The sequence below is a fragment of the Triturus cristatus genome, chromosome 9, assembly GCF_964204655.1.
Source record: "Triturus cristatus chromosome 9, aTriCri1.1, whole genome shotgun sequence".
NCBI lineage: Eukaryota > Metazoa > Chordata > Amphibia > Caudata > Salamandridae > Triturus > Triturus cristatus.
In genome coordinates, this window is record NC_140592.1 from 1034134046 (window position 1) to 1034146441 (window position 12396).

A 12396-nucleotide genomic window follows, 5' to 3' on the forward strand; every position below is an offset into this window, starting at 1 on the left:
GATGGGGCTGTGCACCCCCAAACATCAGAAGTCATGGACACCACACAGATCCCTTCCCGATCCCAGTCCTCTGCCCGGCCATGAGCCTGTACCTGCGACTACTACACATGTCGCTCAAAATCTTTGGGTAAGCTGAAATCAAAGTCCAAACGCAAGCACAAGAAAGTGAAGTGGGACTCAACCCCTTCCTGTTCACTCTGGTTCCACTGAGGTCAGCAGCCAAGGCACCTGGACCTCATCTGGTCCTGATGCACTCCAAGTTTACTGGGCTGTCGTCGGCTTGCAGCAAATCAAGGCCTTCAAGTAGGTCATGCAGCAATACTTCAAGCTTCCTATGGCATGCCTTTGGGCCCCACGGAGTCACAGGCGTATCCAGTGTGGTTAGCACCAGTGTTTCTACCCTTTTAGAGTTATTACCAGGCACTTAGAAGCTTCTACAGTGGCCGCACAAACCATGCATTTTCCACCTCACTGACGCTGTTGTTGGCGTCCGCAGCACTGATCGATGATCTATGTCAGACCAGACCCGAGCCAATATCAGCCTGAGCTCGTCCGATGTTGCACTACTAAATAACTAAAGCTCAACCAATTGTCATACTGCCTGATTTCCAACCTAATGCCTTTACTGATATGCAACTATGAGAAGAGGCTCCACTCTCTAATTGACTCTGACACCGTAGCAGAACAGTGTGCACCCCAGAATACCAATGATGACGGGGTGAGTGGTGGCTTCCTTTCCATTCATTATGCTGATGATGTCTTTTACCTTGTCTTAGAAAATGCCAGTGGACACCTTCCCTGAAAAAGAGCTGCACTTGCCCATGGAGCAACCCACAGTGCCTCATTCGCGGTGGTGTCTTATTTGGGGTGGCGCTTCAGTGACGGCAGCTGAGGTATGAGAATCGCCTTTGCTCTCCATTTAGACTAATACAGATGTTCTAATGGAGATTCTCTAACCACAGTCGGTGACCTCTGAGTCTTTTGGATGCCTTGTCTGTACATGGTTGAAACCATATTCTTGTCTGCTCATTAATAGGGAAGTAGCCTGCAGCAAGGCATGTTCCTGGTGATCCAGATTTCTTCATCAAGCACCCGACCTGGTTGTGTAGGCTTAAACCACTAATGGTAATCCTAACTCATTTCTGTCCAATCCCCGAGATAGAATCCAAACGGATTCATGACTTTGGTAAACAGGGGTTTTCTTTTTCCAGCTGGTCTCTGCGGTCAATAAAGACAGTCTGTCTGTTAAGCTGTACACACATGGTTTATTGGGCATGATCAGCGAGATCTTGCTGGAAGTCCCATAAGACTTTACAGCCTCCCAGGCTTAGACAATCAATGATGGGTAGTACACAGTGAAATCCATCGTCCGCGCAGACCTGGACACCATAAACTGCATTGGCAGAGCAGTTGGTGCTAGTGTCGTGCTTTGAAGACACACCTGGATCAGGTCAACCAAAGTTTCTGGCAATCTGCAAGCTTCATTGATTGACGTACCTTTTGATGAGTCTAGACCTTTTGGAGAGAAGGCGGACTCTGCGCTGGAAAGATTCATAGACAGTAATGCCTTAATACATTCCTTGGGGCTATTGACTACTGCAAAACCATTCGCTCATCAGTTCTTCAAATTTAGTGGCTATTACAGGAGGGGTTGGCCTATATTTAATGGCCGACATCCCTGCCAGTGATGCAGCAGACCATTCAACCCTTTCGGGCCACAGACCTGGAATTGGCAGTTGTCACACAGGACAGCAAGGGCACCAGTCTTTCAACTCATCATCTCCCGCTGCAACAGCCACCTAAGTAGATCCTCATTGATTCACATGCAACTGCTGGAAAGCAGGATTAAATATTCAGTCTTCAATCTACTTCCTTGTTCTGAAAAAGGAGTGGTGCCTCAGCCCTAACCTGGACCTTTGATGGCTAAATGTCCTCCTGCGAAGGTCACATTCAAAATGCTCACCTTGTCTCAGTTTCGGTCTGTCCTGTACTCTGGAGCTTGATGTCCCTGGACTTTCTAGAGGCTAATTTTCCTATAGCCTTCCTGCGGCCTCACAAACTTTGCCACTAGTTCAAGGTGGGCCAGAAACACTTTGCTGTGCTCTCCTTCGGTTTAACTCTGCCCATCGGGTGTTCACAAAGATGATGGAGTAATTGTTGCCCATCTGCGGAGGTTGGAAGTTCGTGTATTTCTGTACCTCAAGGACTGGCTACTGAGGGCTGGCTCACCACAGTCCGTTTTAGACAACCTCCAGATGACAGCATTGGGTTTCATCATAAATTAGATGAAGTCCCACCTGATTCCCACACTTAGACTTCCTTTCGTTGGGACAATCCTGGGCATAGTGACGATCACGGCCTTTCCTCCGCCGCTGTAAGTCTGGAACCTTCGGGCTATAATCTGTGTGTACGGTTGAGTCCTGGATCTTGGTGAGAATGGCTCTGAGGCTTCTTGGTCTCTTACCCTGATCCATCCTTCTTGTCAGCAACACCATATGGCACATGCAAGTCCTGCAATGGAACTTGAAATCCCAGTGAGCCTAGCATCAGGCTGCCTCTCTGACTCCATTCAGGCCTTGAGGGAGATGGCCCAAGATCTGCAGTTGTGGTTGACTGATCCAAGCTTGTCTTGCATTAACTGCTCTCCCTTCCCCCCCCCATCAAAGCGGTGATGGATGAGTACCTGCTCTGTTTGGTTGGTAGAGGGATCATCTAGGGGAGTTGGAAAACGGAGACCTCTGATCTCCAGCAGAGATTCAGCTCCACTGAACCAACTGGAGTTTCAGACCATTCATTTGACTCAGAAGTCATTCCTGCTATCCATCAAGGGGAGGCTGGTGCAGTTTATCCTATCCTATCCGAAGACCCTGCACCACGCTGACCAACTTACACAGGTGTATGACGAGCATCACCGACTGGATGAGACACAACTGCCTAAAACTCAACACAGACAAGACAGAAGTTCTGATCTTCGGGAACAACACCTCCCCATGGAACGATGCCTGGCACCCTTCCGAACTAGGACACTCACTTACCCAGACCGACCATGCCCGCAACCTTAGCATCACCCTGGACAGCAAGCTCACCATGAAAAGACAGCTCAATGCAGCTTAGTCCGCTTGCTTCCTCACCCTTCACATGCTCTGCAAGATCTTCAAGTGGCTCCCCATTGACACCAGACGGACTGTTACACATGCCCTTGTCCCTAGCCGACTGGACTATGGCAACACACTCTAAGTAGGAAACACATCACACCTCCTCAAGAGACTGCAAATTATACAGAACTTATCAGCCAGAGTCCTCCTAGGCCTCCCAAAAAGGACTCTTGTCACCCCTTCCCACCGCCCACCCACTCCCCCTCCTCCTCAAGAAGCTCTACTGGCTCCTCATTCAGAAGAGATGCGAGTTAAAGATGTCGATCCACACCTTCAAGGCCTTCCACAACCAGGGACCAGCTGAGCTTCCACCTTTCCTCCAGACACCTGTGCTCTTCCTCGCCCACACGCCCATCCACTGCAGCAACATTGGAGGGCGCTCTTTCTCTTACCTCACTGCACAGTCCTTGAACGAACTCCCACTTCACCTACGGACCTCATCCTCTCTGCTGGGACTAAGAAAAGGACTCAAGACGTGGCTGTTGGCCTGAGCCAAAATGAAAAATGGACTTGACCTGCTAAAAAAAAATGCCAGGGTACATTAAACATTGTACAGCTGTGGATTTGATCATGCAGAGACCAAAACATAAGTATGATGCAGAGTGAAGGACTATTATGTTAAAGACTGGTTTAAAGGAATCTCCCACACTTAATCTGTATTGAGTCCCAATGTCAGCAGAATACTCATGGGGATTCCTCACATGTGTCCAATAATGAAACACCCTGCCAGTTCTGCCTATGAGGTGGGCAGGATACTCATGCAAAGAACCTAAATTACAAGGTGGATGCAAGAATGGCGTTTGCCAGTCTAGTCCTCTGCTTCTCAGTATACCATTGAACTGGCTCCCCTTCTCCTCCAGGTCGAAGATGTCTTCAGATCCTTCCATCTTGAGCCACGAGGAAGATAATGATCATCAGACTTACTTCCAGAATGATTATTCTCAAAATACACCTTCACAGCCAGGATACAAATTAGCTCCTTTTTAGGAATAGAAGGCACACAATAGAATGAGATGAGAGACTAATGATGTTTTCTGTGTAAAGAAGAAACAACTTTGTGGTAATGTTATATTCTGGTATGTGAAGTAAGCCAGCTGGGAAAAACTGCAGAAAGAGATGGCTACACAGCAACACCTACATTTGCCTTAACATTCTGGCAGATGCATTAGATACCAGAAAAGAAACATTACCCAAAGATTCAGAAGAAGCATCTCACAATGTAGCAGGAAGAGTGTGTGCGGAATAGTGCAGACACAATTAAACGTCTTCATGGGTAAGACCACCTTATTGTTGCATACAAGCTCTTATGGCTGTGCATCAACTCCGCCTGTCACATGTTTTGTGCCATACTGAGCACCTGATTTCCACTTGTTTTAGCATAATCATATTCAGTATTTGGGTGACAGCCAGAAACAGTGTATTACAAGACTTGTGTTTGGTTGGGTTTGAATATGCCACATATTTGGTGCTGGTTGAATTTATTTCCATTATTTCTTTGCAGGTAAATTCTGTTTGTGAGGAGAGCTAACTCCATTAACTCAATGTATTGTTATTTTTGTAATTTGAGTTTTCTTTTATTTTCTCAGAATTAAAATGCATGAGGAGAAGATCCAGACAATAGAGGCAAAATTAGGAGAAAAGGATAAGGACATCAGCCTTAAAGAAAACCAGATACAGGTGAGCCTCTTTTTGTATGGTCAGGGTACGGAAATACCAAGCTTTATGCAATTACATTTTAATTCTTTATTTTGTCTGAAAGGGTCTACGGATAGAAAATGAAAATTTGAAAATCCACATTTCAGAAATCCAACAACAACATCAACAATTGCTTCACCAGGTAAGGAATAGCATTCCTGTTCACTTTTTGATTGGCTTGTTAGCAAAAACGTTTTCTCATTTAGTCTGTCATCTTCTAATTTTAATTGAATAGTTCTTTTGTTTGTTATAAAGCAGGTATTAATTGATCAGTTCAAATCTCATCTGCATGCTAGGAGAGCATTTACAGCAGTTTCTTGCCTCTTCTTCTTCCTAGAGATACTATTATTCAAATTCTGTACCTAGTTAATATGGAGATATAGATAATGAAACAAATGAAGAGTGGGCTAACTTTTTGAATCTTAAGGAAGCTAGTGCAAATTGTTTCAAGGAATATACAGATAAGGCATACTTAGATAGCAAAGCCTGTCGAGATTTTCAAGAGAACTACCTTTGACTTATTCCCCCCCCAAAAACAGGATGTCCTGCAGCATTCCAATATATGAATTTACCAAGCCTCTGATCCATCCTAAATCAAGAAAAGAAATGTAGAATACTCGATCCTGGTCTTGTTGAGGTGTACATCTAGACAAACCTCTCTCGTGGTAACAGCAGCAAGGAAAGCAATAATGAACGTGGGAAAGACCACCTGTATCCCAGTAAACAAAGATGACCGAAAATGTCATACTTCTGGAAAAAAAAATTTCAGATTAGCAAATCCATTGGTTGTTTTAAGTAGGTCTGCTAGGAAAATCTGGAACAGGATTAGTGGATTCTCTAATTAGTGAGAGGCAAACTAAATGAGGTCTAGTGTGTGGTGGAGTTTGTGGATTCTAGTATTCATCAATTGACTGCAATTCTCAGAAAGCAAAAGACATGCAACTGATAGACGGAATACAGAACAAATCAAAGCATTCACCCCCAGTCGAGATCTGCTTTAAATCCATAGTTCTTTTGCTCGCCATCCACCCCAGTTTAGACCCAGCCATATGCAAATCAGTCTTGACCAAGTTCCTCATGGGAACAGTCCAGCCTGAACTACCAAGCCAGGTCCTCCCTGGACCGGAAACAAGCATCCTAGGACCGGTTTCGGGGTTTCATCCCTCATCAGCCAGGCTAGCTTGAATCCAGTGGAATGGAGAGCACTGATCAAGACTGATTTGCATATGGCTGGGTCTAAACTGTAATGGTGTGGCGTGTAAAAACACAATGGATTTAACCCAGATCTGTGACTGGTTTGAATGTTTGATTAATACAGCATTCCATCCATCACCTGTTCTTTTTGCAATCCTCAGAAGTCATGGATAGTTAATGTCCATGATCGGTAGGATTCCCTTGGAAAGAGAACTTTTGTTAATGTCGGAGATGCAACTAAAATGATATCATTGGGGTCCTGAATCTGAGAAGAAAGCTCTACACCCTTATGTGCTCAATCATAGAACCATCAATATGCACAGGCATTCCTGTATGTTCTGAAACTACCCTTAGAGTATTTCTAACATCTGTTACAATCAGCGAGATCCAAAGCTTTGCGGGTTTGCCTCCTGAAGCAGGGGAGATTGTTAAGAGTTACTTAGTATGACCTTCCAACTACTCTGGCATTGTTCGAGCTGAACAGAGTTGAAAATCATGTAGCATACAACAGATTTCTGCTGTCAAGTGCAGAACAGGAGACTTGAGTAGATGCTTATTGTGTGGATAGACTATGTTGAGTCAGTTTGCTTTTATTGCTACTGATATGCTGCATTGGCAGTGTACAGATTTTCTTTAGCAACTCGGGTGGAGTTTCCCATTTCTTTGCCCAATCAGGTTTATCTTTTATTTCCAGCCATTCATGACATTTTCACAGATGCTACTTTGGGTTGTTTTGTAATCTAGTACTATGTTGTCTGACATTTGCACTTAGAGACTTGGGTTTGAACCCTTACTTCGGCATTTCACTAACTGTGGTTTGATTATGGGCTGAACTCATTGTCTGTGTGCAATTTAAATCACCAAGACATTACAAATCGGCGTCCTTTTTAACAATGGACTTGAATGGTGCAATATTAACAAAAATTACCTATTGGGGCAATTTTAGAAAGAAGCACGTGTACATGTTTAGTTTATAGAAGTGATATCTCACATTTGTGATCCTTCCCATTGTGTATGGAATACACAAGGTGGTGAGAATTTTAAGGCATATAGGGCCACATGTATGACAGGTTTTCGCAATCACAAACCGAGAATCCGTCTGTTTGCGACTGATAAAGAGCCTTTTGCCATGTATTAACCCTATTTCGCTAGGCCGTAATCTTTAACCGACTTGCAAAAAAGGGTTTGCAAATTGGTATTAGGAAGGGGCTTGTCAAGGGCGTCCTTTTCTAATAGCAAGTTGGAGGGGGATGTAAGAATGTCTTCCTACGCAACTGCGGTCGCAAACCATTCGCAGTTTACCACCTACTTCAAGCAGGTGGCCAGCCAGTTCAAGTAGATGGTAAGCCAGTTGCAAACGGGAAGAGGTCCGCAGGGGACCCCTTCCCCTTTGTGAATGGCAGCAAAAACGTTTTTTAGTATCGGGCATGTTTCTCAGGGCCCACTGTCTACTCTTAAAAAATGAAACTGAAACATTTCAGTTTTCTTTTTTAAACGTATCTAGTTTTCCTTTAAGGAAAACTGGCTGCATTTGAAAAATAAAAAAGTGGTTTTATTCAAAAGCAAACACAGACATGGTGGTCTGCTGCCCCCAGCAGGCCACCATCCCTGTGTTTTTTGTGATTCCCAATGAGTCACAAATTGCAACCTACCTCATGAATATTGATGAGGTTGGTCATTTGCGACCCTATCGGGAATCTCTAAATGTGTCTTGAGACACATTTCAACATTGCATTTTGCGAGTTCCTAATTGCGAGTTGCAAAAAATCACAATTAGGGACTCGCAAAATGAATCGGTCGTACATGTGGTCTGTGATTGTCCTTCCCTTTACCAAATGCTCAGTATAAAATAATTATTGTAAGGGCAGGACCTGAGTGTTGGTCGGCGGTGAGACGTGGCTCCAGAGGTTACATTGGCCTCCAAGTGCAGAGTCAGAGTACCTGCCTGCTGCCGCCTCTTCACCGGCGAATACCCCTCTTGCGGGGCCCGTGGGGGACTGCAGCACTACCCCCACGAGGAGCAAAAATGCCCAATGATGAAGCATGACACCCATAAGGGTGTATGATGGGCAACCCTCCAATTAGGAGGAATTCCCTTCTTGCATCCAACCCTCCACCACTTGAGAAGTCAAGCACCGCTTTACCTATGCCTCGAGCCGCCGATTAGGCTGGGCCTCTCGATTATGAACAGTGACCCTCCAGTGATTTACATATATGGCCTTGGGAGCTCGGGTACTGGACCTGCCTTTCCATTATCTCCCCGTCCCCCCCCCTTTGTGTGCATGACATTGCTCAGGATACCATGAATCACGCAGACGCCCTCGCGACAGTATGATCTCCAGATAACTTAGATAAAATGATATGGTAATAATGATAATCTGTTGTATTTGTACCATTTCATACTTTGTGTTTTACTTAATTCATCAGAGGGTAGTGACAATAAAAGCATCATATTAGATTGTCTCCAAAAATATGTCCATGCCTTCCTGTCTCCAGACAACACACTGTGGTTGCTCTAGAGCCATAACACTGGGCCATAACACTTAACTTAATAATAAAAGTGGCTTTAAACCCATATCCCCATTGTTTAGACACTATTGGAGAAGCAAAAGGTCTATTGAAATAACCTGTAACATAAACTAATATCTAGCTGTGTCTGTATCGTATCTCTGCTATTGAAGTGTGCTCTAAGTTTAGCTTACTCGTTTACCTGGAATCTGTACTTCAAAAATTGACTATTTTTAATGTACTTCATGTTTTTTGCATCTTTGTACACATTTTAAATCTAAAAAGTCAATATGTCTTTCTGATTAGGAGTCTCATGCAGTCCAAAGTGAAGAATTACTGAACGTGTGAGTAAAACCTAAGATTCATTTGTAAAAATAAAATGAAGAGTAGCTTTGTATATTGTACCTAAACCATGTTCCGTGTTGTTAGAAATGGGGTTTCTGGTTGACTGAGGTATGCATCCTAGCCAGGCACTACCAACCCCTCTAGTCAGAGTTAGTTAGAAACACAACGTAGATAACCTGAGCTCACCCTATGGTAGCTTGGCACAGAGCATGCAGGTTTATCAGCAAGGCAACACTCACAGTAACACAATTAAAACACCACAAATAGACTCTACACGAGTTTAGAAAATATATATCTGAATAAACTAATACTTTAACGACAAAACTCCAATCAGTAGATCATGACAACCATGTCACTGAAGGGGCCGCGCTGAGGGAGTTTCCTTAGTGCAGCAGCAATACGGTGAGCAGGAAGGTCGTGCCTCCACTCGGCACCCTGGCTCCCAATGCCGGTCCTCCCGTCTCCCTTTCTGGAGGGGCTGCGCTGGGGAGGATTTCCCTCAGCTCTGGCAGGCGCGGACTAGCCCCGAGTTCCGGGCTTCTGCAGCAGTGCAGGAAGAGCTGCCAAGCAGAGTCTTGGCTGAGTTAATCACAGAGCGCCGAGCCCAGCGGATAATTGGGCAGCCCTGTATTTCATCACATGGCGATTGGCTGATCAAGAGTCCAAACAAAGCAAAATGTCTAATAGACACTCAAAAGAAAACACGATCAACCTGCTTCACCAATTGGGCTTCACTATCAGTGCAACAAAATAGCATCTCCAACCATTCCAGGTACAACCATACTTAGGCGTGATACTCAATTTGGTATTGGGAACAACTTACCCCAATCTACAGAGGGTTTTCAAACTCCAGAACCAACTGGGTCTTTTTCAGCTACATTGTCACCTACCAGTCAAAACAATAATACGCCTACTAGGGTTGATGGCATCATGCATAGCGATAGTGCCACATGCATGATTACACATGAGACCTCCAAGTGTTCACAAGGGGGAGGGTGGATGGGGGGTGGACATGGAAGATCCAGTGTTGGTTTCACAAAAGGTCCATCAGGCACTACAGTTGGGGAACACCTCAAACATACGGAAGGGAAGAGCCTTCAAGAACCCAATCCCGTAGGTGACCATTACAACCGATGCATCACTCATATGGTGGGGTGCTTATGTGAAGGACATTGTGGTTCAGGGACACTGGACCTCACAATGACAGACAATGCACATCAACATGCTGGAGCTTCTAGCCATCTAGATGGCTCTCAAAGCTTTCCTGACAAACATTACAGGAAATATGTCCTGCTACGAACAGACAATATGGCAGCAATTTATTATATTGTGAAAAGTGTGGTGGGGGAATCCCATACAACTGTCGCAACTCAACTAGCGCAGACCATATGGAAATAGATAAACAAACACAAAATCCTCCTCTTGCACAATATATGCCAGGGCAGGGATACTCCATTGCGGACCTGCTCATCTGGACATAGCAACATCACGAGTGGGAAATACACACTCCATTACTGCAACAATACTTCCACTGGTGGGGAACCCCCACACTAGATCTTTTCGCCACTGCCGAAAACTCAAAATGCCAAAGCTTCGCATCCAGATAACCACACCCACTATCCAACGGGAACCCTCTATGGATGACCTAGTTCGGGTATATTTGCTCACTCTTTTCCTCCTCTCCCACTCGTTCCATACATGGTCAGGAAACTCAGACAGACTTCGATGATCTTAATAGTGATTGATCCCACATGGTCTTGACAGCCATGGTACACAACACAGCCAAAACTATCCCTAGTACCTCACAAGAAGCCACCCAACTATCCAAACCTCACTCACAGCGGGGGCAGGGTGAGACATCTCAATACACAACAGCTCAATCTTGCAGTCTGGCTCCTGAGATCATAGTTTGCATACCTAAATCTATTTCCTGAATGCATGACTATTCTAAAGGAGGATAGAAGGTAAACCACAAGGGCTTGCTTTGCAGCTAAATGGAAACGTTTCATCCACTACTGTGCATCCTTAAACATCAACCCTTCTTCACCAACAGAACAACTAGTCGGTTACTTGTTACACTTACTAAAGGTAAATTTGGCACATACATCAATACGCCTACATTTAGCAGCCATCACAGCATACCTAGAAAACATGAGGCACCAGTCGCTTTTCCATATTCCTGTCGCCAAAGCCTTTATGAAAGGATAAAAACAAGTCATTCCACCATGTACGCCTTGTAGAACCTGAACATTGTCCTCGCACAACTTATGGGGCCACCATTTGAACCACTACATAACTTTCAAATACGAATTTTAACATGGTAAGTGGCCTTGTAGCAGTAACATCTCTAAGAAGGGTTAGTGCAATACATGCGCTCACTGTGGAAGAACCATATTTCCAAATGTTCCCAGTCCAAGTGCATTCACACACAAACCCAAAGTTCTTACATAAAGTATATCTCCTTTCCATTTAAATCAAACTTTAATGTTACTGGTGTTCTCTCCAAAACCAGAGACCGCTGCAGAGCGTGCTTTACGTACAATTGATGTTAAATGGGCACTTATGTAATTGAACGTACAAAACCCTTCAGGAAAAAACAACAAATATATGTTTACTCATTAAATCCACATAAAGAAAAGACTATTTCAAAAACAGGAATAGCAAGATGTATTGTCAAATGTATCTAAATTTGTTATGCTAAAGCAAAACGAACCTTAACAACGATGCTAAGGCCTCATTCGACAAGGAAGAAAGGAGCAACCATGACCTTTTGCGGAAATATCCTTCTTAGTGACATTTGCAAAGCAGCAACATGCATGAACCCATATACATTTCCAAAACATTGTGTGGATGTTCAAGCAAGACAATAAGCTCTAGTTGGACAATCAGTTCTCCAGTCATTATTTCAAGCAAATGCACATCTCTTGCCTAAAGCCACTGCAAGAGGGGTACTGCTTTACAATATATGCATAGCATGTTTATCTGCAGCCAACACAAGCTACGAATGGTGTATGTTACTTACCCTGTAAGCATCCATTCATAGCATATAGTGCTGCAGATTCACATGCACCCTCCCCGGTTGGTATTAGATGGTGTGAAAAATATACAAAAATGCAGCATGTTCAAAAGCAAATGCTAACTTACCAGGCTATCTCCTCACTCTTATATGGCAAGGTGAAAAAAAGCATTATCGAACAAAGGAGACATTGAACATGCGCAATACCTCGAGGGGGAGGAGAAACCACACCGATCATAAAACTTTCGGGAGGAAAAACAACTTGCAGAGTCCGGACCCAATACTAGATTGCAGTAGTATGCATAGTATGTGAATCTGCAGCACTACATGCTACAAATAGATGTTTACAGGGTAAGTAAAATAATCCTTATCACCATCATTGCATAGATATAAAAATATGAAGCTACTCTTTTCCAATCAGGAATGACTGCTTAAAAGGTATTTTGAGGAATCCTCAGTACTAGCCTATGAAAGGGGCACAGC

At 44.1% G+C, this 12396-nt stretch overlaps 1 protein-coding gene across 32 annotated transcripts in view; it reads left to right on the forward strand.

The window, feature by feature from the left end:
- KTN1 (kinectin 1) overlaps positions 1-12396 on the forward strand; it is a 484843-nt gene that overhangs the window by 341331 nt on the left and 131116 nt on the right. For all 32 annotated transcript variants that reach the window (XM_085626790.1, XM_085626798.1, XM_085626810.1 and 29 more), the window contains exons 25-27: positions 4742-4832; positions 4915-4992; positions 8859-8896. In XM_085626790.1, the coding sequence (XP_085482916.1) occupies positions 4742-4832; positions 4915-4992; positions 8859-8896 (207 nt within the window). The remainder of the gene's footprint in view (positions 1-4741; positions 4833-4914; positions 4993-8858; positions 8897-12396) is intronic.